Below are 27,556 nucleotides of genomic sequence, written 5' to 3'. Positions count from 1 at the left end.
CCCATATACTTTAAATCATCTCTATATTACTTACAATGTTTAATACAATGTAAATGTTGTATAAATAGTCATTGTACTATATTGTTTAGGAAATAATGCACCCCTCCCCCAATGTCTATGCATGTGTAGTACAGATACAGCCAACATAGGTCTGATTTCATAGCACACATCAACAACAATGTAGCTTTTCCCCCCTGCATATTTTCAGTTTGAGGTTGGATGACACTCTGGATGTAGAACCTGTGGGTACAGAGGACCAACTGAACAAGCATATTTAAAGAATGACGTAGTAAATATGTCTTCACTACTTGAACGTATGGTTTCTGGGGTGTCAACCCAGTACCTCCCATGCCCAATATGTATTAAATGAATCAATTTTTTTTTCTATTATCTCTCTCAAACCACTTTAACTATCTTAGTATGAACTCTCTACCAAGGTGTCCTGTTAAGCAAATACATTCATTGTTTATATTAGAATGACATGATAGCTTTATTTCTGTTATGACAGATGTTTCACATACGTATTTTATTTCCTGTATGGCACCTGCCCGAGAAGCCTGGCGCTGCCCTGGCGTAGTGAGTCACTGAGTTAGTTTGGTCTGTCACAGCTGTGTTATTGTTCACATACATCACTATGGCTGGGAGGAGAGGACCGTGTTCATTTCACCTTTGCTCCTTGGATTTCTAGAACTTCCTTGACTCAAACTCCTTATCTCCATGTAGTTGATGTTGTTTTATATCACACATCGTCCTAGAATCAAACAATCCTTCTCTCTGGGGCTAACTGTTCTGTTGAAAGTTCTTTTGCTCAGTTAACCTGTACATATATTGAGAATATTTGATCACAGTTCGCATCTGTGGTCACATCTTCTCATTGAAGTATGCTTTGTGAGAACTCTGTTCTATTCATGTCATATACTATGAAAATGTGTGGTTGTGGTATTGTTTTTCCTGGACATTGCAGCTGTGACTGTTATTTGTGAAAATGGTCCCTGATACTTCAGTGTGACATTATTTCATTTATTTCATACATCATCACAGAGAGCTGATGCTCAAAAGAATCATAAAAGTATAATTATTTATCAAGTCATTTCTTTTTCTTTATTTGGACCCTGAAATCACATCCCTTCAGACTCGAGGTAGTGTTTACATGCAGAGAAAACAGAGTACAGACTGTGACAAAGGGCCAGCAGTTCAGGATAACTGAATTGCAAGGCCCAGGGGAGAGAAAGCTAGATTGTGTTCACATCATAATGTCCTTGTATGACATTCTGTGGACTTTGACTTGCTGATGGGGAGTATAATTTAGGCGGAAAGTGCAAGAGCAGATTTGCATTTGGAAAATATCATCATGTCAGCTTATTATACAACAAAGATAGAAGCATTTCATTGCTAGTCTTAGGCATATGTGCAAAGTTTGTTGTTAATTTCAACATTAGATTTTGTTCGACTCCAGTTGGCAAGCAAGACTGCTATAGCAAAGTGCAGAAAGAGAGCTTATATAAGGTAAATGTTAGTGCTACTTTGGGCACTGGGAAGCCAGTGTTTGGTATCTTTTCATTTCAGAGATAAACTCAAAGATGAGATTCCATGTAAAAATAAATTGTTTATTAATTACCTAGTTCCTGGTGTTCAGTTTTGTGATTAAATAAGTTTTTCTCCTTAATCTATTAGTAGATAATTTATTTTATTAGAATCCTTATTGGAAAAAAATTAATTTGTTCATGTTCCTGTATGTATAAGTAAAACACTGAACAAGTTTTCAATTTTTATGTTTCAAGATCCTCCTTTCAAATGAGATAATCATTCTAAACATGAATAATCATATATATATATATATATATATATATATATATATATATATATATGCATGCCTAGGTGACTGAACGACTGAACAACTGGTAGTTATGATGCACACTGACACCAGGGGGCAGATGCTCAATGCAGGAACTGCTCCTTGGTGGTCAGAGTGCACTCCCACAGCCAACCTTCCATGGCCAACCAACCTCCCACAGTCCCTTCCCCTCATTTGAAAGGTCTCTGTGATGTGTACTGAGCACCAGGGAACAGATGCTCCACCAGTAGGTTAGCTTGTTGCTGGGATCTGGCTGGTTGGGACTGGACACACCCTAGAGCCCTGCCATGGTCCCTCCCTGGACCCGATTGTGCACCAGTAAGATCCCTTAGCCTGATCTGTGCCCTCTCACCACCTGGAACCCCTCAGGGAATGTTGTTGAACTAGTTTTAGTCCAATCCTCACAGGCCAGGCTGAGGGAACCCACAGGTGCATGGATCTGTGCACTGGGTCTCTCGTTAATGTATAATGGACTACAGATGTATACATGATATGTGGCATAAATATGTTGTGACCTCCAGGACATATCCCAGTCCATATAAACTAATCCTCTTGAAACAGTGTGTGCAGAAGTTAAAAGAAAAAGAAAAAAGTGATCTTGTACACCAATTCATCTGAAATAGTCTCAATTTGTACCTGCTGCATGGTATACTTATTAATAGTGCCTCTTGTCACACTAACAGAAGTATTTATATGAACACCATGTGCAATGACAGATGTAAATCCCAGTTCTGATACACTGTGTGACTTAGCAAGAAAGCTCACTTTGGTGTTTTCATCCGTAAAACTGGAGAAGAGAGGTTTTCCTTGCAAAGTTGTGAGGAATAAATGCAGTATTGGCTTCACAGGTGTGAAGCACATGTAATTACACAGGGCTCCACGCTAAGATGGTCCCTGTGCTTGGTTTAATCCTCTGTTGGTCTCCTGAAATTCGTAATACATTTCAATATGGGTCAGTGCGTTTTCATTTTGCACTGGGCCCCTCGATTTATAGTCACACTGATTAAATGAGAAAGGGGCTAATTAAATTCAAATTTTCTTTCTTAATTCTCTCATTCTGGTTTAAGTCCTGATTTTATTTCACCGAATAGGAAAACCTTTTTATTCATTTTCAACCAACAGAAATAGTAAAATATAATAAAAGCAGTTACTTTTCATAGAAAAACAAACCTTCTTTAAATTATACAGAAGACACTGCCTATGGAAATGTTGAGAACTTACATAATATATTACCGTATTTTTCGGACCATAAGATGCACTTTTTCCCCCCCAGAAGGGGGGGGGGGGGGGAAAGTCCCTGCGTCTTATGGTCCCAATATAGCCTACACATATACTTTAAAAAAAAGTTTTTTTACTTGCCGGCTCTGTGTGGTCTCTGTGTGCTTGCCTGGCTCTAAAATGGTTCTAAATGCTGCTGTTTACTTTACAGGGTTGATTACATGTGTTTATGACTGTGATGTTGGGTTTTAATGCACATAAAATATTTTAGGACACTATTTGTTTCAGAATCTTTTTTTCTTCATTTCCCTTCTCTAAAAACTGGTGCGTCTTATGGTCCGAAGCGTCTTATGGTAAAAAAATAAATAAAATAAAAAAATAAATATATAGATAGATATATATTTTTTTTAATTGATTTTTTTACAGAGAGGAAAGGAGAGAGATAGAGAGTTAGAAACATTGATAAAGAGAGAATCATTCATGAACTATCTCCTGCACACCTCCTACTGGGGATGTGCCTGCAACCCAGGTACATGCCCTTGATCGGAATCGAACCTGGGACCCTTCAATCCTCTAGCTGATGTTCTATCCACTGAGCCAAACCGGTTTTGGCAATATATTAATATATTTTAAAGGGTAGTTGAAGTAACTTTTTACTAAGCAAATTCTCAGTTTATCCACGTTGTTTAAATGATTTAAATATCATAAATAACTCTCCAGAATTAAAAGAGTTCTCCGCTTTTCCCACATAAATATCTATCTGCACCTGGCTAGTCACATTAGGGGCAATATAAATGTCCTAAACTTTTTTGTGTGTATATAAGATGATATAACTTTAGTACTTGTACGTAATGATAGCTCTAGTTTATGAAGCTATTGTATGCCAGCACTTTGATTATGCTCTAATTATGTATTTTCCACTCATACACACACAAACTAACCATCCCTCTGAGGAGGGTATTATTTTTTTTTCAATATAGTATTAATACTATTGAGGCTTAAGAGGGAGAATAAATAACTTGCCAAATATATACAGATAGAAGACGGAGCCTAATTTTGTAAACTAAATCTCTGACATTTAAAGCTTGAGCTCTTAATCAGTATATTACTCTTTTGCAAGCTGGCATAAAAAACACATTGGCAGGCCCTGTCTGGTGTGGCTCAGTTAGTAGGAGTGTCATCCTGTATACCAAAGAGGTGGCAGTTTCAATTCTTGATGGGGGCTCATACCCAGGTTGTAGATTCAGCCCCAGATCAGAGCGCATATGTGTGGGAAAGCAATTGGTTGATATTTCTCTCTCGCGTTGATGTTTCTCTTTCTCTCTAAACAACAACAACAAAACATATTATCAGGACTCCATGATTCTGTAACATAATTAAAAAACTGTTTGCATGCTCTAATAACCAAACTGATAAAAATGCACTTGGCATTCTGGACCATTTGTATGATCCAATACATCTGTCTTCATTTCCCCACAAGCACACCTAGATTCTAGTAAGCTAGCGAGAAGGAAATGAGGCAGACTTAACATATAAATGATTCTCCCCCACCAAGTGAAGGACGCATGGTGTCATGTTAGACTATCCTGATGAACGTGTCTCAGCAGTTCAGAGAGGGGGTAAGATGAGGGAGGATTGAATCATTACACAGCACAGTGTAATTAAAGGCATAGCGAACCCCAAAAGCCAGCGCTGTAGCAGCTGGTTCTTTATCCACATTGCCAAGGCCAATTTAATTTCAGGAAAACAAAACCGTGTGCTACATTGGATGCATGTTGCTATTTTTAATTTTATTGTTTTTGTAGCTTTGTTCCTGTGTTTGTAAACTTGTTTTGGTATTATAATTGTAGATAACTAAAAGCATAGGGAGTTATCTATTTGTGTGTTTGAACATACTTATGGGACATTAAAATAAACTTAAATTAGTATTAGGACTCTTTAAGTTTCTGTCTTGGTTTCCTTTTGTTCAAATGAACTTGGATAAACTCTGTCGGGCCACGTTTCTTCACGTGATTGGTAGGTTTTTAACGTGACAGCATGAGTTTCTATTATTTTAGACTATGTTGATATTGTACTGATTGCTCAATCTTGATAATTTTCATTTCCTCATTTAGGCTTTCTTCTTTTGCCTTACTTTTGTTCATGTTTTAATCATGTAAATGTAAAGCAATTCATTGTTCACTCTGTGGTATACTTCCTATGACTGGACCCAAGAATCATTAGTTTTTTAAAATCTCACTTCTGGAAAATAGTGACTTAATATATTTTCTGGTTAGTAAAACCTCTAAAAAATTTTAACTCTCCCTGGCCCCTGGTGTGGTAACATGAAGCAAGTTATTAGATAAGATAGGAGCCAGAGTTCATTGAATTTCAGAAACCTAAGGAGCATGTGTGGGGACTGTCAGGCCTTGTCTGATATTGCGATAATGATACAAGTTTTTTAAGTAATAGGTTGAATTTAAATTTTAAATAAATTTAGAAAATGTCTAATTTTCTCTAAATGGTTAGACATGTCTACAAATTTTCCAAATTAGTTCTGGGGAGTTAGCAGTAGAATATACTGGTTTCAAGTATGTTTTAATCTGTGTGTTTTTTTTAACTGAAAGGGAATATTAGTTCTAAAGATGCCCAATTTCTTACAATTATTGGTTAGTGAGTTTTCCTTGTTATATCAGTTTTCATATGCAAATTAGTATTTATTTACCATTTTGTTACTAAAGTTCTTGAACCAGGGGAATGCTAATTATTGGGAGGAAAAAGGGCCAAATTCAAAAAAGGTAAAATTAAAAAGATCCAATTAGAATTATTATAAAACAGAATTGATTTATTGACTCTTTCAATACTTTAAACAATTAAATTATAAGTTCAAAAGAAAAAATATTAATCAGATTTTGAGAAATGTACGATATATCCTAGTAATCTCTTGCTCTGACCCTTTTCCATGCTATCCTTCTATGGGGATGGGGGCAAGTACTGAAACTCTTGTCTATTTCCACTTAGGTACGTCCTGTCCACAGGCAGTAGTTCTTCCCATATAATATTTGAGAGGGAATGACTCATCTACAACACACAGCCATTCCATACATAATTTTTCTGTTAGGCTCCAGTTAAAATCAAATGCATTTACACATCCATACATTATATTACTTAAAACTGATAATGCTTTCTATTAAACTGTACTTCAATATTCTGTTTTACCTGCAGCTGAATGTGGTGCATCTGCAACAAATAATGAAGGAATTTTGCTCTCTCCAAATTACCCACTCAACTATGAAAACAACCATGAATGCATTTATAGTATTCAGGTGCAAGCAGGAAAGGGGATCAATATTTCAGCCAGAACATTTCATTTAGCGCAAGGAGATGTTCTTAAGGTAGGTGAAACCAGACATTGCATTTTGATTATTTTTAGTCATTAAGTATACATTAATACATATATATGCATATGTAATCAACCATAAGCTGATTCTACAATTCATAACTTTAAATTATGTTATTGCCCATTTTTATATTATTTTCATTGAGATAAAATGTTTTGTTTCCAATGTATTTCATAATGAGTAACTTTTATTTTATGATAAAGTTGAATGTTTCAGTAACACCAAAATAAAAACACTTTTCCTCCCTATTCAATAACTATTTATATAAAAATCATAGTTAATACATGAATGGTCATTTCTTTAAAAAATATAGTAATAATGTGTCTTTATTTTTATATGTATTAAGTAAGTCAGAATTTATGTTGGCACATGTATAATTCTTTGCATTTATGACTATAGAAATTTGAATTTCATAACCATATAAAACTAAAAACTCAATGTTTAGAAATTATTTAGTAAAAATTAACTTAGTTGATAATAAATAAGGAACTATAATTTAAGGCAAATAAATATGTCTATAATTGCTAATTTATATTTTTCAAAGTATAGTTTTGATAAATGACATAATAAAGATAAAACTCCTATGAAATCAGATTTAAATATTTTAAAAGTAATTACAAGCCTTATTCTTAAATGTTAAGATTTTCTTAAGCCAGGTTAGAAATTCAACATAATTCTGTTTTCACAAATCTTGAAAAAAAATTTGTCGTCTCATGTTGGCAGGAGATTCTTATCTAAGCAGTGATTTTAGATTGTTAGTTATTTTCTTCTTTTAAAAAGAATATCATTTTGATGATAATTCATGATTATCTAATACAATCGGCATTCTATGCACATAAGTTTTGTACATACATGGGGAAGACTTTCTGCACTACACCTAAACATATGGAATTTTAGTATTAATTTAAGTCCATTCCTGTGTTTTGCACTTTTCTCCATCAGGCTAACTATGTGAGAAAAAAAATGCATCAAGACATAGATCAAAAGGGTAAACCCAGCCACTAATCTGTGTCACACAAGCAACAATAATAAACATGCATTTATGTATTAAAGTCAAGCAGCACTTTCTCACTCTTCCTAAAATATTTGTCTGCTCTCTCCATGATGCTTGAAATGTATGCATTCCTTTTCCATACTGAATAATGTTTATTATTTGGAAATATTATAATAGTAATGAGGTGAATTCTTTTAAAAATAAAAACTCTAATGTGTTCCTCAGCATGCTCTCTAATGCCATACTTGTTTGGAAGAAGGCCACATGCACTTGTGACATGTGTAACCTTGAGAAAGAGCAGGACCTCTGTAATAGTGACTACATTAGGGGATGTGATGGTGAGAGATAATGGAAAGAAATAAAGAAAAGAAAAAAAAACCTTCAATTTAATGCATAATGGTGGATTTAATTAAATTATGATTTTTAATTCATTAATGAAGGGATGAAAATTTATATCCCGACATTTTTAAGATTTTTTATTTTGGTATTTTCCTAAAATAAGCCCCAAAGTTGAAAATATAATATACTAAATGTTACAATAGAAACATATCAATTCTATTATCGTCTTACTGCTAGTCTTGCCTGGGATTTATTCTAAATTGTTACTTAAAAATGATTTTAAAAAGCCACTCTATAGAGATGATTTGGCATGGGTCTTTTACCTTCCACATTTGCCTCCTTCATGGTCTCTCCGTCAGTGTAAGATGTAAGATGCTTATATGTTACATTTTCCTCCCACTAATCCCAAGACCAATCATTAGTTCAGACACCTACATGCACAAGCAGTCAGATGCACCCTCCAAAGAAAAAATGGAAAGTTCTCAGATTTTGGACTCCAAAGTCCTCTAAGGATGAAAGATCAGTTACTTTAACTGTAAACTAGTCCACAAGAACCCATCCCAAGTCCCAGCACTCCTCCGATTGATTTTTATATGTGTGGAATTGCATCCCCAGGTTTCCAAAGTGCTATTATTTCCCTAAATCCAGTCCTGGAAGATGTGCATCTGGGGTTACAGTAGAGCTAGAAGCAAAGCCAGTGTCTAAACCTAGTAGAACAGTTATCTTAATACATTCAGATTACGAAATAAGAAGAAGTAAAACAATAGGCCATTAAAGAATCCCCTTGACTAAGAGAAGTTAAACGCATTGTTTTCTTTATGTGGTAGGTAACAATTGCTTAAATTCTCTTATAATGTTTACTAGAGTCCCAGTGCACAGGTTCATGCACAGGTGGGGTCCCTTGGTCTGGCCTTCAGGGATCAGGCTGAGACTGGCTCTCTGACATCCCCAAGGGGTCCTGAATTGAAAGAGGGCAGTTCTTGAGTGACACACCCAGAATCAGACTCCTTTCTCTATGGTTCCAGGTGTGTCACCCGAGAACCGCAGTTGCCAAGTCACCGCAGGTCAGCAGCTCCTGCATTGAGGGTCTGCCCTCTGGTGACCAGTGTGCATCGTAGCTAACAGTTGGACAAACAGTCGGATGGTCATTTAGGCTTTTATATAGAGAGATTGACATATAGAGTTTGCAAGGTGTTTTTTTTTCTGTTTTTTTTTTTTTTCTGGTTTCTCTTAAACTATAACATTACTGTATTGGGTTCTAATAAAAACAACAATAGAAAATATGTGTATGTGTTAGCTATATCTAAAGACACACACACACACACACACACACACACACACACATACTTTCCCTCTTTGAGAGTTCACAGTCTATTTTGTGGCTAATTTACTCACTCATGCTATTTCCCTCCCCCCTCTTTCCACACACTACTTTATTTATAACCACATTAGTGAAGTTTATATCAGGTATGGAGGACATCTATTCCTGGCATCACTGCAAGATTTTCTGACTCCTTATATCTGGGGAAACTATTTCAGTTAGTCTACACCTAGAATTACGTATTTTTTATGAAACTCTTGAGATTATCTGGTGACCAGCAGGTTTGGAATTATTAACATATTCTTCTTTGGTTTGATTCCTTTCAATAAGGAAGAATATTGAACTTTCCTAACCCTCACTCAAAATGTGCAATGTAATTAATTCTCTCATTTCACATTAAAAGGAGATGTTTAATTAGATGTAGACTCTAAACAATCAACAATGAATAGTTCCCCTTGTCAGTCTGTTAAGCATGAAAAATGAATGCCAATCAGAAATACTGTTTTTGTTTTTGTTGTTGCTGTGTTTAGCAGAGACAACATTCAAGGGAACCATTCTACCACAGTCAGCATTGTGTGGTTTAAAGACTTATTTCTTATGCAGAATAAATAGATGATTATGGAAAAGAGCCAGCAAAATAACTCAAAATTGATTTTGAGAGTCCAGAAAAAAGGGTTAGGAAAATTAATCTCATATTTATGAAAAATTCAATAATTGAAGGACTTGATTAATAACCTCTTTTAGGGGTATGATATGAAGGTTATTAATGTGTTGTTACTGTTGTTTTCTAAGATGTATTATTTTCAAGTTTTTTCATAACTTGTCTGAGGGTCTTTGGGAGTACCACTTATAAGACCCTTTTGTTAAATTGTCAGTAATTTTGTGAACTAGTTGTTATCCATAGCCATTATTAAAAATCAGATTACAATTACATTATACTATATTAATTTAAGTTATATTAAAAATAAAGGTCATAAATAAAGGTAAAATTTCCTAATTATTTTACTATGTTTAATATTATCTGCTTTTTTATGCTCGTTGTGTAGTGTGTTGCATCTCTACAGTGGAAATACTGTGTCAGAGTGTGCATCTCTTCCCAACTCTGCATTCAATGACCTTACACTTATAATGTGATCTTAGTTATAATGTCATCAGTGAAAGTGAGGCATCCCTTTCCCACTTAAGTGCTCAGGGCGGGGTGCTTATGATAGCTCCAGAAAAATAATTTTCTGAGACTCACCTGGGAGGATGAGTGATATTTATTTGTGTGGAATTACATCCCTGAGTTTCCAAAATACGATTTCCCTCAATCCAGCCCTGGAAGATGTGCAGCTGGGGTTTCAGTAGAGTGAGAAGCAAAGCCAGAATCCAGTGTTTCTGTTTCAGGGGGAGCTGGACCTGATACAGCAGTAGGCTAGTTGCAGTTCATCTGTCCATTGTGTGGGGTCCACATGGCTGTGGGTCATGTGGGCAAATGCAAGGGTCCCAAGAGCACCAGGAGCCAGGAGAGAGAACTCCTTTGTTTCAGAAATTAAACATCTTCTGTCTTCCCACGATTGCAGTGGCCTGGCCAACTCTCGCCAATGATCTGTTCCCATATGTGACTGACAGAAAGTACCTTCCTTAGTTCATCTGGACTTGACTGGGCCTGCATCTCTACTGCAGCTTCCCGGCAAAGCTGCACACATGAATGCCTGTACCATCTGGCCTTCCCTTGACTCCTTCCCAGTGGTTAATAACTAGGTTAAATTGCAATGGTATCAACAGTGGGAGTGTTTATACCACAGACATTGTCAAACACCACAAATACTGACTTGATTTATTGTTTGGCTCATAACTACACTGAAGTAGAGACGTGTTGTGTCTATAGCAATTACATTGTGCATAGCACACACAGAAAAAAGAGAAGAAATCTTTCCTAGTATTTGAAAACTATTATTCCACTTAGAAAAGTTGCTCATATTATTTAGAAATCAGTTTTGTTCTGATAGAGTCATTGATGGGCTGCCACGTGCATGCCCCACACTGGGGAACAAACCCGTGATCTGGGCATATGCCCTAACCAGGAATTAAATCGTGACCTCCTGGTGCATAGGTCGATGCTTACCCACTGAGCCATGCTAGCTAGGCCTAATATAACTATTTTTTGATGTTTCACTTTTATCTAACTTCACATAAAAATAATCAAACCATATTCTACTCTTGTTTGTCAGTTGCAATTGTAATTTGCAGGGGAAAAAAAAAAAAAGGTTTGTCCAAAAAACACTGAAAACAGTTTGTGACAACCAATTAGCTCTATGGAATTTACAATAATGAATACTGTATATTTTATTACTATTTGCAAATATTACATGCTACACATCATTAAATGAGGGATTCATAAGCAACCGTCTAAGGGGCAAATTTGGCCTAAGACCTGTTTCTGTAAGTAAAATTTTATTAGGAGAAGGCCATGTTTATTCACTGATATATTGTTTATAGCTGACTTTGTGCTGCGACAGCATGATGGCATAGTGGCAACAGAAATGGTATGACTCCAGCAGCCTAAAATATTTACTATCTTATTCTTTTCTGAAAAAGTTTGTCAACTTTTCTTTATGTCAAAAAAAGGACATCCAACAGGACATCCCCCGATGGCTCCCGGGCTGCCAGAGGGCTGTCTGACTGCCAGCTTAGAGAATTGGACATTCCCTGAGGGACCCCGGACTGCAAGAGGGTGCAGGCTGGGCTGAATTTCTGTGTACCAGGCCTTTCGTATAACTATAAAGCTAAAGCCCCTGAAAAGTGGACCCTTCGTTGTGCCACAACTCCCTTATTGAGGACACAATATATAGCTATTTCAGAGACATAAATATTTTTTAATACAAGTTCTCTGCTTTGTTTCATATTACTTTTGGAGAAAACATAAGGTTTCAAATAGAGTCCCTTTTGATATACCACTGAAAAACATTCTTTCTTTGACAGCTTCCTTACCTTTTTAGAAAAGTGTATTTAAGTTTACAAATCAACCAAAAAAAATTAAATTTGTAATGTCCATGAGTAAGAATAATTTAAAGGTTTATATACTTAAGTACATATATAATTTCTCTCTTACTTTTTTATGTGCTCTCTGTTCTTGAATTTAGATAACACCTTTCTTGCTAAATCATTGGAGAAATGACTGAACATATATCTTATAATATACACTCATTATAAAATTAACAACAATTTTGAGTGTTGATCAGCAATTCATCATAATAATGTTCGACCTTTCAAACCCAGGAGTCTATACACCATAACTCATTTCAAACCTTGATCCATTACAAAAGCTTTGATAATTGAAACATGGCAATATTAAATTTTAGTCTGTTCTAGTGTTAAACTACCATATAAATTGCAACCTTTTAACAAATTGGTCTTACCAAAGATTTTTATTAACATTATAAAAGGGTTCAATGACTTTCATACTATTAATTTTTAAATTGATTTGAAATTCTATATTTGGCATAAAAGTAAGTCTTTATTATCTGAATTGGGTGCTAAGTAACTAAGAATGTTTCTGTGAGAAACACCAAGAATTTATTCATTTCCAGTTAGAAAGTATAATATTATTCAGTTATCTTAGTCCTTTTAGCTTTTTGAGAAAAATAGATATTAAGATACATGCTGAAAGTAATAATAATGAAAATATTGTATTTTTAAAAATGAAAAATAGGCCCAAGTAAATAAAAATATTCTTAAAGATACTTATTTTAATAAGAATAGAAATATGAGAAATAACAATCTCAAATAAAAGTTCTGTATGATTCTGATTAGACCCAATAATCACTCCGTAAAGTAAATACTTTTAAATGAAAATACATTTTGGTTATTTTATCCTCTTATTTCTTTGCTTATAGTCATGTCTCTTTCCAAAGTAATTTGTTTTTTACTACATTGTTCTTCCCTGTTGTCTGTATGAGTCCATATTTTTTGAATACATTTGAAGGACTTTATTTACCAGTTAAAAGCATTGACTTGATTATTAGTATAAAACTATTCTTCTTTTTAAAGACTTCCTATTATAATTTACAGTTGTGTCATTGGACTTAACAATTTTATACATGCTTTTGAAATTCATGGTTGAATGATCACGCTTCATTCTATTTTGTTGATAGAATAGTGCTTCTTTAGTGTTTGTTTTCTACCTTTTGACTGTAAATTATTTAGTAATCTTTATTTAGTGAGTTTGGGTGCTGAATTAGGTCCTCCCAGCTGGGCATATGATAATTCGTTTTCTGTTATATATTTTTAACATTAGTGCCTTTTCTTTTAATAATCATTCTTTAAAGCATGATTCTAAGAAAGTTTATTTTGAATAAAAGGATTATGCTAGCTTAAACAATAGAAAGACTCAAAAGAAATATATCTCTCCAATAACAAAATATTGGATCATTTTTTAAAATTTTCTTTCGGTCAAGAAAGATAGCACTTAACACAATGCATAGAAATATGTGTTGAATTAAACAATATATATATATGAAGAAAAAGAGAGAGAGAGAGAGAATGTTTTTTGCTATTATTAAACTTTTTTCATAACCATAAAAAATTTGAGAGAAAATTATTAGGAGAAACTTAAAAACAAAACAAAACAGATTTTAACAACCAACTTTTATCTATTAAGTTATATCAAGTAGTTGTTTAATTTATATTTTTCTTTTCTTGACTATATATATATATAATATATATATATATATATATATATATATATATATATATATAATTGATTTTTTTTACAGAGAGTTAGGGAGAGAGATAGAGAGCTAGAAACATCGATGAGAGAGAAACATCGACCAGCTGCCTCTTGCACACCCCCCACCTGGAATGTGCCCGCAACCAAGGTACATGCCCTTGACCGGAATCGAACCCGGGACCTTTCAGTCCGCAGGCCGATGCTCTACCACTGAGCCAAACCAGTTTCGGCTTGACCTTTTTTGACACACTAGAAGTTCTTACAATGCATCCACACATGAAAGTAGAACTAGTTGAAGCCAAGAAACAATTACTTATATTTAACATGAGAATCAAATTATATGTTTATGAGAAGTAAGGGAAATAAACGGAAGCTATTCTTTGGGGTTACCTTGACAACATTAACCACAAATAAGGTCCACTGGTTTTATTAACTATATCATATATATGTAGTCATAAAACAAATGTATTCAGACGTGGACATCTGAGAATATTGAACATTTGAAACTCACAGACACAAAAGCGTTATTTCCTGATAAGTAATGTTTCCTTGCCTCTGAATTATCCCTGATTAATATTGTTTTAAATAAAAATTTGAATCTTATTTAATCAAACAAAAAAATTTCTGAGCTAAAAAACCTCCACATATGCTTCAGCATTGTTGAAGACAAATAAATTATTGCTGTTATCTAAAACAGAAACTTATTTGTATGATAAATTAGATTCCACCAGGGGTTCACTGTATTTCCATATAATTTTTAAAAATTTGTCCATACAACCCTCTATTATTAGAACACTCTTTAAATCATCAACACGGTTTTGTTTTGTTTTAATTGTCAGAAATACCTTAAAAAAAAAAAAAGTCAGTGACCAGTAAGTCATTTGTTATTAGGAATTAAATAAACATGTAGGCTTAAACATATTTCTAACACCCTCTTTATGTAATACAATAGGTCAGGAAGCTAGAGGTGCTTAGAGGGTGCATGTGAGGCTATAAATTCCTTCAGTATACAGGGAGAGAACAGGAAGGGCCTGGTCACTGGAGACTTAACAATTTTTAAATCATTTTTAAATATTAAATTTAAATTATAACAAAAGTTATATTTGTATAGTATGTTAAGTAAAATGTTTATTGTTCTTATAACATTTAAACATGTATCAATAACTAGAGGCCTGGTGCAGGAGATTCATGCATTGGGGGGTTGGGAGGCGTTTCCTCAGCCCAGCCTGCATTCTCTGCATTCTGGAAGCCCTCAGGGGATGTCCTACTGAGGGCTTAGGCCCACTCCCCAGACATCCTTAGCTGCAGCAGAGGCGGGAGAGGCTCTTGCCACCAACACTGTGCTTGCCAGCTGTGAGCCACTGCATTGAGAGACTGCATTGAAAGTCAGTGCACATTATAATGGCTGAATTCCTGATCAAAGGAGCATGTGTGATTGGCACTGCCTCTTCTCTCTTTCTTCCTGCCTTGAATATGTATAGCCTGAGAAGAAAAAGTGAATGCTAGGGAGGCCACTGTAGCAAGAAAGGGGCAAGATCCTTACTGACTAATTTGAACACTTGGATCAAAACCTACCCGTCAGCTTTCTCATATATATCCTTGTTGTTTAAGCCATTGGAAGGTTTTCCATTACTTCAAGCCAAAAGCAGCCTCTCAGTCACTATTTCCACTATTTGCTCTTCCTGGCGATTATATACATAATGGAGCCATAAGACAACTGAAATAAAATTAACCTCAACGGCCTGTTTTAAAACATTTCTTTATTTTTATCTCAGCCAAATGAGATTCTGTTTACCTCAAACTGAAAATAACCACACGACGGCAAGTGTTACTAACTCACCAAAATGGACAATAGAAAAATAGCTAGAAAGTGACTATCATTAGACAGTGTGTCATTACACAAGGGTTTGATTCTGGTCAAGGGCACATTCCTGGATTTCAGGCTTTATTCCCAGTTGGAGGCATGCAGGGAGCAGCCAATCAATGACTCTCTCTCATCTTTGATGTTTCTATCTCTTTCTCCCTCTCCCTTCCTTTCTGAAATCAATAAAAATATATATTTTTTTTAGGAAATGTAAAAATCAGGTAAGTTAAAGTAAATGGGTAAATTATAGAAATTGAAAAAAAAAAAAAAAAAGCACATTTTGCATTAATTATATTATTAGAAAAATAGGTATTTGGTTCCCTTTAGCGAGTTGTAAAAACAAAACAAACAAACAAACAAAAACAAACACAAAAGAATCAACCAATCAATCAACCTTGGAAACAAATCTCTAATTAATCTCAACTTTCTAAGTCTGACATAAAAAAAAGAAGAAAGGATTGCTTTCATAATAAGAGATAAATTATATAACATGGGTTTGAGTATTACTTAGCTTCTATTGAGTTTGGAATTTTAAAATTACTCATGTGAATTTTAACTCTTAACCTGGTATTTATAGGAATTAATATGCATGTGTAATTTTCCTTTGAAAACATCTAGTAAACTTATTTAGGAAGATTATAATATTTTTTCCATTTATGTAGACATAAATACATCATCCAAATTGGTTATTATTGGCACGTTTACATCTTAATTATAAATATATTTTGCAGATTTATGATGGAAAAGATAAAACAACTCATCTATTAGGTGCTTTCACTGGAGCGTCTATGCGAGGACTGACTCTCAGTAGTACTTCAAATCAGCTCTGGCTAGAATTTAATTCTGATTCTGAAGGGACAGATGAAGGCTTTCAACTTGTCTATACCAGTAAGTATTTTGGAAGAATAAAGTTGTCAAACACTAATGCTGAGTATTTGTTAAATAATTGAAGTATACTAGGTGAAGTAAAATCCAACATCAGTTTGTTATTTGCAGCTGCCTTTTACATATATATTGCATTTGACTCTAACAACAACTCCATAAATTACAGGTATTCTAACTTGCTGTTTTACATTTGAAACAACTCAGGTTCAGGAATGTTAAGTAATCTGTGACTTTGAGCTTATTTTTTTTTATTTTCAAAATGGCAAAATTCTCCCCACTTAAGAAATACAATTAAACTCTTTAGTAGATAGAAATCCAATATTTTGGCTCCCACCTGTAATTGCAAAATACACACAATTTGTGTATGATAGTATATTTGGACAGTCATTGATGAGAAATGATGGTTCCAGGTGATTTTACACTAAAGAGTAGCTAAGTTTTTATTTTGTTCTGTTTTTCTGTGTTGACTTGCCTTATTAAAAATAACTTTACACAAACCTATTCTATTATACTCAAACAACTATTCTGACAATTAAACAGGTAGCAGTTCAAGACCAAGAATCATAGTTAGATTACATTATTATATGAATTAATTTTACACGTGCCAAAATATAAGAAGTAGACTACATCAATGAACAATAAATTATATTTAAATAATATATTTATGGAGTTTCTACTCTGTGTAAAACACTGTACTAAAAAGTAAAGCACAGATAAAATTGAAGTGGTTACATGTGTTTAATAAACTTACCATCAGATCAAATCAATTCTTAGAAGTTCAGAATACTCATTTAATATAGCAAAATAAATTAAGTAGCAATATTCAGGAATCTTTAGTATTAGAATATTTGAAAAAAATCTAATGACAACTCTAAATTTTCTCAAAAGGTCAGATGAGTGGAAACTATTACAAAAACAGGGAAATTAAAAAGGTGAGGCATTAAAGTTATTCACATGGGATTCTAAAGGGAATATGAATCAAAATCATTTGTGAAAATATTCTTTCTTAATGAAATTTGAAATAGGGAGATTATGACTCATTATATTAACATATTCTGGTGAATAATACTGAGAGCTTACTCTTGTTCCCTGATTATGTCAAGGCTTTTTCTACTTGTTCTTTAATTGTTACAGCATTAACATGAAGGAAAAATAAATTAACAAAGTGAATGTTAAATACCTATTTTTAAATCCTGAGAACTGTGTGTATAATGCAATCTTTTTTATGAAGTACTTGCAAAGACAAATGAAAATCCCAGCAACTCATGTTACAAGTATACTGTTTGAAGGTCTAAAAGTAATGATATTGAGGATTATTGCTCAAATATAATTGATGTGATCTCTTCGGGAAGGCCAATATTTTTAAATGTGCTTTCTTCTCCTTTCTCTGCTTTCTAACAGGGCTGCTGACATTTTTCAAGTCATGGCTCAGTGTTTATAAAATGGCCTTCCTTTGTTCTGCATCATTTTGCATTTCTCCATGTCTAAAATGTTAATGGGTTTCTTAGAGGAAATAGAAATTTTCTTTTCTGATATTTAAACTCTCTGCATCTTGACATCATTATTGATGCAAAGATACTAGGTATTGTAGGACACACCTGGATTCTTTAATTGAATTTATTGGGATGGCATACCTGGATTTTTAAATTGTGTGGGGAGCTTGGGAATCTGGTATGAGGAAGATCATTGACTTTATTGTTATTGGCATGAATTATCGGATGCCAAAAGAGAGGAACTTTAAAAAGCAAATATTTGAGCTCACTCTTTTTTAATGACCCTAGTTGTTCATCCTTTAGCATGTCTTTATGAAGATGGGAAGCTAAAGAATTTGGGAAGAAAGTATAAAAGCAATTATTTTTTAAAAGTGTGTGTATATATATGTGTGTGTGTGTGTGTGTGTGTGTGTGTGTGTGTGTGTATTTATATCTACAATTAATATGACAGTTATCACACTGTATTGTGGTTATATATTTTTTGCAGACGTATTGTGCATAGTTCTTCGGGAGCCATTTCCCTTCATAATGTCTTTAGTCTGTTTTAGTTCAATTGTATCTATTTACATATTTTTTTTGTAAAATTAACATATGGTCTCAATACTGTGTTTATAAAATGCCTTTATGATACAGCAGAGATTCTATGAGGCCACATACTTTAAATATTAATAAAATTCTTAGCAGCAATAATTCATTTCCTAACCAAAGAGAATATACCAGGTGTTCATATATGGGAAAAGTGAAGCAGTAGCAACTGTATTTGTGTTTGAATTCCTTGTCCAGCTTTTTCTAAATTCAACTCCACCTCTGCCGTTAGGAGAATTAGAGACAGGAGAGAGGGCATTAAGGTGGGCAGAGCAGGTAAGGATTGGTGAATTATGTGATATTAAAGGTAGGGTTGGCAGGTCACAGAAAGACATGGGGAGTATTCCAGGCAAAGAGAGTTGGACAAGGAAAGGCATTGAGATTAAAAACATGGTAAGCACTTTTTAATGCATCTGATACAATTCAGATTAATCCCGTTTACCTAGCTTCTCATAATTCTAGTCTTAGCATAAAGAGACATTTAAGACCACCCTTGTGTAATGACACATTGTCTAAGGATAGTCACTTTCTAACTATCTTTCTATTGTCCATTTTGGTGAGTTAGTAGCACTTGCCATTGTGTGGTTATTTTCAGTTTGAGGTAGACAGAATCTCACTTGGCTGAGATAAAAATAAAGAAATATTTTAAAACAGGCCATTGAGGTTAATTTTATTTCAGTTGTCTTATGGCTCCATTATGTATATAATCGCCAGGAAGAGCAAATAGTGGAAATAGTGACTAAGAGGAAGCTTTTGGCTTGAAATAATGGAAAACCTTCCAGTGGCTTAAACAACAAGGATATATATGAGAAAGATGATGGGTAGGTTTTGATCCAAGTGTTCAAATTAGTCAGTAAGGATCTTGCCCCTTTCTTGCTACAGTGGCCTCCCTAGCATTCACTTTTTCTCCTCATCCTTGTGGCATGGTCACAGGATAGATACATTCAAGGCAGAAAGAAGGAAAGAAAAAACAGCAAGTGCCAATCACATGCCTTTCTTTGATCAGGAATGCTCATTCCTCTGTCAGACATTCTCTTACCTCTTTTTGTCTAAAACTGGGCCATGTGGTTATGCCTGAGTTTTTTAGAAGGCATCCCAGGAAATGAAGTATTTGGCAGACTAAATGCTTTAGTATTAGGCCATCATAATATACTGTCTGATATGATTCTATAACTACTGGTAACAAAATCAGTGAGGAAGAAGAGGAAAAAAGATGCTGAAAGGCAACTTACAGTGTACTATAAGGTACAGCTATAGCAGATATTTTAAAACTTAATATGTCCAAAGGTATTATATTAATATATGCCTCCATGATTAATGGTGTCAAGGAAGCTCAGAGAATCTTGGGTGTTTAGAAAGGAAAAGCATTAGTTTACATATCATATATAAACTAATGCTTTTCATATATATATAGGCTTAAGTGACCATTTGACCTGTAGCTATGATGCACATTGACCACCAGGGGGCATATGCTTAATGCACAGTCATGGAAACATGGAACAGACTGATGACTCTCAGAAGGAAGGGGGGGGGGGAGGGCAGGAAGACATTAACCAAAGATTTTATATGCATACCAGAGGCCCGGAACATGAATTCATGTAGCACCGGGGTCCCTTGGCGTGACCTGTGATCAGGCCAAAACTGGCAGTTCGACATCCCCTTAGTGGTCCCAGATCGCAAGAGAGCACAGTTTTGCATAAATTCATGTACTGGGCCTCTAGTCATTAATATAATATTAGCCTCACTATGCTAAGAAAACAGAGGGCTTGTCTCACTTTCTTGCAACAATACATATGTTATATACATACTTAGGATAAACTTGAGGGGAGAAAATGTTACACCCTTTGTCACACCCCTTTATTTCCTAAAGCAAATTACATTTCTTCAGTCTTTACCCTTTAGAATTATTGAGACAAATCTTATTTAGTCTTTTACTCCCAAATAAGTTTCTCAGTCAATTCTAGTTTGATTAGTCAGGTGAAGTGGGGCAGTTATGCAGATTAAATGTAAAATCTCTGTGACACTTGATCAGACCTTGACTGCTGCAGGGTTTCCCACTGTTTCTCCATCCCTCCAGCCTCTCAGAAGTAATTACTTCCTTGAGTCAGACTGCTCTCCTATTCTTCTCAAAATAATGGCCATCAATACGCTTGCCCTTGAGGAATCTGAAACTCACCCAAATAAAGATCTAAATGAAGCATATTTTCAAGTGCTTTATATAACACAAATTGGTTGTTAATTTCCCCGTGTTCCATAAAGGCATAGCTATTTTTCTGAGAAGGTGTAGGGGAGTAAACTAGGAGGAAAATTACCATTCCTTTTTGTCAGAACAAATCAGAACTTTAGAACTCAATACAGTATCCTTGCTAATCCATTACTCTGCTCTGGATAACACTCTAATATAATTTGGAAAATTCTTATAGGATATTCTGAACAGACTTCTTCAACCCCTCAATGCACATTTCAGGAATGCATTTCTAAAACCCTGATGTCTTTTATTGTATTTCTCTCTCTGAAGGCTAAGTTGTAAAAATGTCATTTTTTATTCGGTGACTTGTCTTCCCTTTTAATCCTTTACTAGAAATAATTTATTGTTGAAATTACTTATTTGGTCATAGGTTTACATTTTGTCTTTCCCCACGGAAATGTGTAAGGTCTAGAGATAAAGAAAACAGTGAATAAGACAAAGTTTATGCTCATATGAAGCCAATGTTTTAATGTGATAAGACAGAAAATAAAGATATGAACAAAAGATAAGGTAACTGCCCCTAGAATTAATTTGTAGCAGGGCCATGGACAGATAGTACAGGAGATGGGTTTTGTTTTTTTTTAACTAGTTTCTCTGGGACTCCATCTCAGATGAAGCATCACCTGAATTGACACCTGGGTTAAAAGAAGGGGAACCCACATTCAGATCTTGGGGTAGAGGGCAGACAAGTGCAAAGGCTTGAAAGAGTCCAGGCCTTGAGTTGTGTGCCTGGAGCTGGATCAACGAGAAGAACAGGGCAACGTGAGAGGTAAAGTTGGAAAGTAGGCGACAGGAGATGGACTGTTTTAAGGGGTTGGATTTTATTTAAAGGCATACACTTTAAATATTATCATGTCAAGTGTGAAGATTTAAAATAATAACTGACACTTATCTACCATTTACTAGATATAGTCCTGTGAGTGAGGTGCTGTTATAGTCCAGGAGAAGAGGAGGAAACATAAAGCACGGAAAAGTTCTGTCACGTAGTTATTAAGTGCAGATATGGAGACAACTGAGGAGCCCTGCCTCTAGAATCCATGCTCTTATTTATCATACTATATGGCACCTAACCTGTTGTAGTTTTCTATTATTATTTTTACTATATTTGTATTGATTTCAAAGAGAGAGGGAGAGAAAGATAAAAACATCAATGATGAGGGAGACTTTGTTGCTTGGCTGCCTCCTGCACGCCCCACACTGGGGATCGAGCCTGCAACCCAGGCCATGTGCCCTGACCGGAAACCGTGACCTCCTGGTTCATGCTTCATTGGTCGATGTGCCATGCTGGCTGGGCATTTTTTAAATTTTGTTTTTGGAAATCCCATTAAGTAATACTCCTTCTTATCACTGATGTAACTGTAAAGACAATTATTTTTTAAAAATGTTTATGTACTTCTTCTCAAAGCAACTTTGTCATTTTATTCCTGGGTATCTGAAGGCTTTCCTATTGGCCAAATGCACTACAGGGTCACGACACACGCCTACTGTCTTTCAGGGTGTTTATCAAGTTTTAAAACTCTGTCTCTTAAAGATATATTTCATTGAAAATTCTTTTAGCTCTTAATTTGTACTTACGCCACTTTCATCCAGTAGAAAGGAGTTAGATATTTAAACTACCTAGTAGAGAGCTACATTAGACCTTTCTGATGGCTTATAGCACATGTGTCAAACACAAGGCCCGCGGGCCAAATCCGTCCCGCCAGGCCTTGCAATGTGGCCCGCACCGCGCTGTCATCACTGCACTCCGCTGCGTTTCCATCACAATGACAGTTTATGACTGTTCAGTAAACCATTCGGCCCGCGATTTAGGCTGGATTTTAGATTTTGGCCCCTTCTCTGATTGAGTTCGACACCCCTAGCTTATAGCATTGCCTTTTATCAAGCTGATATGTCCATTCATTAGTAGTAGTGCCCTGGGTTCAGATTTCCCCTTGTTGTCACTTCTATACATTTAATTGACTAACATGCCCGAGACGTATGTGTTATTGCAAGAGAAAAGGTTCAGCTATATTTGAACTGTCTTAGCCTTCCAGGCTTTTGTTGTTGTTATTGTTGTTTGTTGTTGCTTGAAATGATTCAATAATTCACACAGAACATGGCCATTTAACATTTTATATTCAAATTAAAGATGGCCATTAGCTAATGTCTGATGCCTTTTCTTGTGTACTAGCCTTATACACATGTAAGAAATTACCCTCTTTAAACTCTTTAAATTCATTACAGTATGTTGTTGGCAATGTTAACTGTGAAAAATAATCAGATGACCTATTAACTCTAATTGTATTCCTAGTGTATAACTTACTTAATGCAAATGCAAGTAGAAAATAATTAAATTATAAAAGAGCAACAAAGTTATTCCATGTATTCCTGTCTCCTGTAAACCACGTAAGACAGATATTTTTGGCATTTCCTTTATTCTTTAAATCTTGAATTTAACCAAGCAATGAAGGAAGTATTGATTTATTCTGAATTATATATTATAAGATATTCTAACTAAAATATCAAAGAAATATGTCTTAATTATCTATTTACAGACAATATTGGATGCGCTTGCTTTGTACTGGAATAACAGAGGAGCCATTACCATTTTTATAGCCTTCTCATCCCAAAAGTTCTGTGAATTTTGAACATAAATATTTAAAGTCTTACAATTTTACTGTTTACATAACATTTAATGTCTGGCAGATTGGAGACATATAAGAACATCAAAACTTTACAATGTTTAGGGGGAAAATGTTACCTAGAATAGCTATGTCTTTAAGAAGGAGAAAGATTTCTAAAACAAAATAGACAAGCAAACATCCGTCCATCCTTGCCTTTCCAAGCACATCCTGAAGTGCAGAGATTAAAAACCTGGCAGTACATTCTCCATGTTCTTTCCAGCGAAGATCTCTGCTTAGAACCTGCCCGTCAAAGGCAGTCCCCTGAGAGTGGGAAGGTGGGGCCAGCGAAGAAGCCTTTCTTTTCCAGCATCTTCCAGCTGGACTGTGCTGCTGGCATCTGGGCGAGTGTGGCAGCAGCTTCCCAGAACCAGATTTCCCAAAAGCCAGCAGTGACCTTCTGACCTCCACTCCCTCCCATGTCTTATACGTTCCCTCTAATTTTTTTTTATATTGAATCTTAGCAACTCAGGATACTAAGTGGCTCTGCTTTCCTGACCAAGCCCCAGTCATTATTTTTTAAATTTTTCTATAACAAACATTCCATACAAAAAAAAAAAAAACAGAACAAAAAAAACTAAAAAGAAATGAGACTGTTTAAGAGGTATTATATATGTATATTAGGAGCTATTATATGTACATATTTTTATTATATATAATATAAAAACATACACTATATAGAAAGAACCCTACAAGTCAATAAGGAAAAAAAATTGTAAAAGAAAATTTCACAGTAAAGGAAACTCCGTTTGCCAATAAATAAAATGCATTGTAGAAATTAAGAAACGAAGAGTAAACATTAAATAACATGCTATTGCACATTCATAAAATTGGTAAAAACTAAAAAGGTGCACAATACCAAGTGTTGATGGGATTTTTAAGAGCTTGAACCTCTTTTACCTTTGGTAAAGCCACCTAGAAGAGTAATTTGTAATATCTTATTAAATTCCATTCCATTGACTAGAGTATACCATTTATACATTTGTAAATTACCCTTTTTAAACTCTTTAAATGAATCTGAATTAAAATTAACTTGAGCAACTATGATTCTAGAATGTGATAGAGTGAGTTGGTGAGGTTACATTATCTTTTGTAGGTTTCAAATTATAACTTAAAACTAAATTGGAGCCCAGCTGAGTGGCTAAGTGGTTGAGCATTGACCTATGAACCAGGAAGTCATGGTTCATTTACCAGTTAAGGGCACATGCCCATATTGCAGGCTCATTCTCCAGTGTGGGGTGTGCAGGGGGCAGCCAACCAATGATTTTCTCTCTTCATTGATGTTTCTCTGTCTTCATCTCTGAAATCAATAAAAATAATTTAAAATAAAAACATATAAAAAACTAAATTACAAATCCTTAAAGAAATACTATACTACATGGTGACAAGAAAGGAATTAGATCTCAATTTAAGTTATTCAGCAAGTCAAAAAGAATTCACATAATGGGGATTTTTCAGTTATCTTTGTGCTCTAGAAATTTTCATTTCATCAGACTGTCAAATTTCACAAGGAATGGGTGATATTAATACCATATATGATATTTATACAGTTCTTTATTTAATTGTAAGTTTCAAATATTTGAGCTTTTCAATGAAAAGACTGGCAGCTGAATGTTTCCATAAAGTTCTGAATATTTATGAATAAGCAATAATAATTCCACCAAAGTGGATTAAGTGATATTGTGCTTTATAGTTTATAATACTATTGTCCATGTGCATTTTCATCTACAGTGCAAAGTATTATAACCTATCTTAATTTACAAAAACTGTCTCCATTTTACCTCATCACCAGCAATTGCCAACCACACTTACAGAGCATTCACATTAAGAAAGGATGAATTTGGTAATAAACCTTGAAAAGAAAGCTTGACTTTCCTTTTTGTTTTTATTCAAGATACATGTTCAAAACTGGCTGTGTCTTGAATGATAAATTCAATCTTTTGTCTAGTAGAAGGAATGTAGTTTTGCAGTTTTTGAACAGGGTCACTTTAAAAGCAGTATCAAGTGAATGCAAATTAATGCAGAATGGTGCAGCCACTGTGGAGAACAGTATGGAGTTTCCTCAAAAAAGCTAAAACTGAAGCTCCCATATGACGCAGTGATCCCACTTCTAGAAATATATCCCAAGAAACTAGGAACACCAATCAGAAAGGATATATGCACCCTAATGTTCATAGCAGCACCATTCACCATAGCTAAGATTTGGAAACAGCCTAAGTGCCCATCAGCAGATGAGTGGATTAAAAAACTGGTACATCTACACAATGGAATACTAAGCTGCTGGAAGGAACTCCTACCATTTGCAACAGCATGGATGGAACTGAAGAGCATTATGCTAAGTGAAATAAGTCAGTTGGAGAAAGATAAATATCATATGATCTCATTCATATGTGGGGTATAATGAACAACATTATACCAAAGGTTTTGTATGCATGCATATAAGCCTAACCATTGGACACAGACACCTGGGGGGTGAGGAAATGAGCAAGGAGAGGGGGGTTGGGGAGTAAAGGGGGGATAAAGACACATATGTAATATCTTAATCAATAAATTAAAAAATAGTATCAAGTATGCAAATTAATGTTCTGAAATTTTACAGTTACAACTTATGCTGTTTCTACTTCTGTATTTAAAAGACTGACTTGCTAGAACATGTATCCCTTATACCTTGTTATATATAAAATATGTATATAAAATGTAATATATATGTATATGCATGTATGTATATTATGTATATATATGTGGATATATGTATATATGTGTATATATATACACACATACATATGTCATCATTTGAATTAACTTCTAACTTTTTGTCTAGCTCTGTCTCTGAAGCTGTTTGAATTTCCCTTAACATATTTTTACCCAAATTGGGCTGTAACAAATTGATCCATAAGGGAAATTTCTGAAGATGTGCTTTTTTAATCGTCTCATTAACTTCAGTTTCTCATTAGCATTACTTTAGGTTTTGTTTTTTTTGGTTTTTTTTAGTTGTTTCCTAAAAGTAATTGCCTTGAAGAAACCAAAATCATCCAGGAGCATTATTGAGCATCTGCTATGTGCCAGGGTTTGTGCTTGGTGGGCTTTGGGAGAAAGAAAAAGTAATGAAATCATTCTAGTTGGTAGGGAAACAAACACCAAAGTAACAATTGTAAATGAATTGAAATATGCAGAGTAATTCTATCAGTTGACTGAGGAGGGAATGATTAAGAACCTAACAGGGACTAGAAAAAGATCCTTTTGTTCTCTAAGAGCAAATGTATCCCTCAACACACAGAAATTACAGTATAAAACTCGTTACTTCCAGCTTACAGGTTTTGGTGATTTTATGTATGATTTAATACGGTAAAAAAGCCAATGATGTAAGTTTTACTTTCTAGTTCCTATACTAATTTGGTCAAGGATCTGTGCCTATGAAGGAGATACAATTATTTTTATTATGCAACTTAAGACACAAATGTTTTACTTGTCTCCAACATTTTTGTGTTGAAATCACAGATTTCCCTCATGCATAATGCTATCTGGAAAATTCTTTTTCATCTTCTAGTCTCAGAAGTCATAACTTGCATAATTTTGCACCTAATTATCTTATTTTTCTAGAACTTTAGAGATCGAGAACTCCATAGCTAGGGAATTTATGTTTTGATTACTAGTGTTATGTTTGCTTTAAATTATAAAGTATATTTTCTAGTTATTTCAGAATCTTAACAGTTCATTGTGCCCTGATTGTTAGGTTTTTAATATCCATCTTTATTAATTTTATTCTGAATTATACACAAGGTCTTCTGGATCTTGAGAGATCAAATTTTATTATTAAGATAATGCAATCTTAACAATAATAACCCTGTGGGCCCCCTTTGATCCGGCCCTTAACCTTGTAGTAACAAGATGAAAATCATAGAAAAATCTACACAAGTGGACAGTGGTAAGAGATGAAGAAAAATAGGCCTTCTCTGTTTAAAGTGGCTGTCTCGCCCTCCTGTCTGGAAAGGAGAGAGAAAAA

At 34.6% G+C, this 27,556-nt stretch overlaps 1 protein-coding gene across 1 annotated transcript in view; it reads left to right on the top strand.

The window, feature by feature from the left end:
• CSMD3 (CUB and Sushi multiple domains 3) overlaps positions 1 to 27,556 on the top strand; it is a 779,390-nt gene that overhangs the window by 498,224 nt on the left and 253,610 nt on the right. The window contains exons 23-24 of the mRNA XM_036436812.2: positions 6,278 to 6,447; positions 16,414 to 16,570. Coding sequence (XP_036292705.1) covers positions 6,278 to 6,447; positions 16,414 to 16,570 — 327 coding nt within the window. The remainder of the gene's footprint in view (positions 1 to 6,277; positions 6,448 to 16,413; positions 16,571 to 27,556) is intronic.

Source organism: Pipistrellus kuhlii, unplaced genomic scaffold (assembly GCF_014108245.1).
Source record: "Pipistrellus kuhlii isolate mPipKuh1 unplaced genomic scaffold, mPipKuh1.p scaffold_m20_p_14, whole genome shotgun sequence".
NCBI lineage: Eukaryota > Metazoa > Chordata > Mammalia > Chiroptera > Vespertilionidae > Pipistrellus > Pipistrellus kuhlii.
Note: the sequence above shows the minus strand (reverse complement) of the source record. Positions and strands in the feature narration are given on the sequence as shown.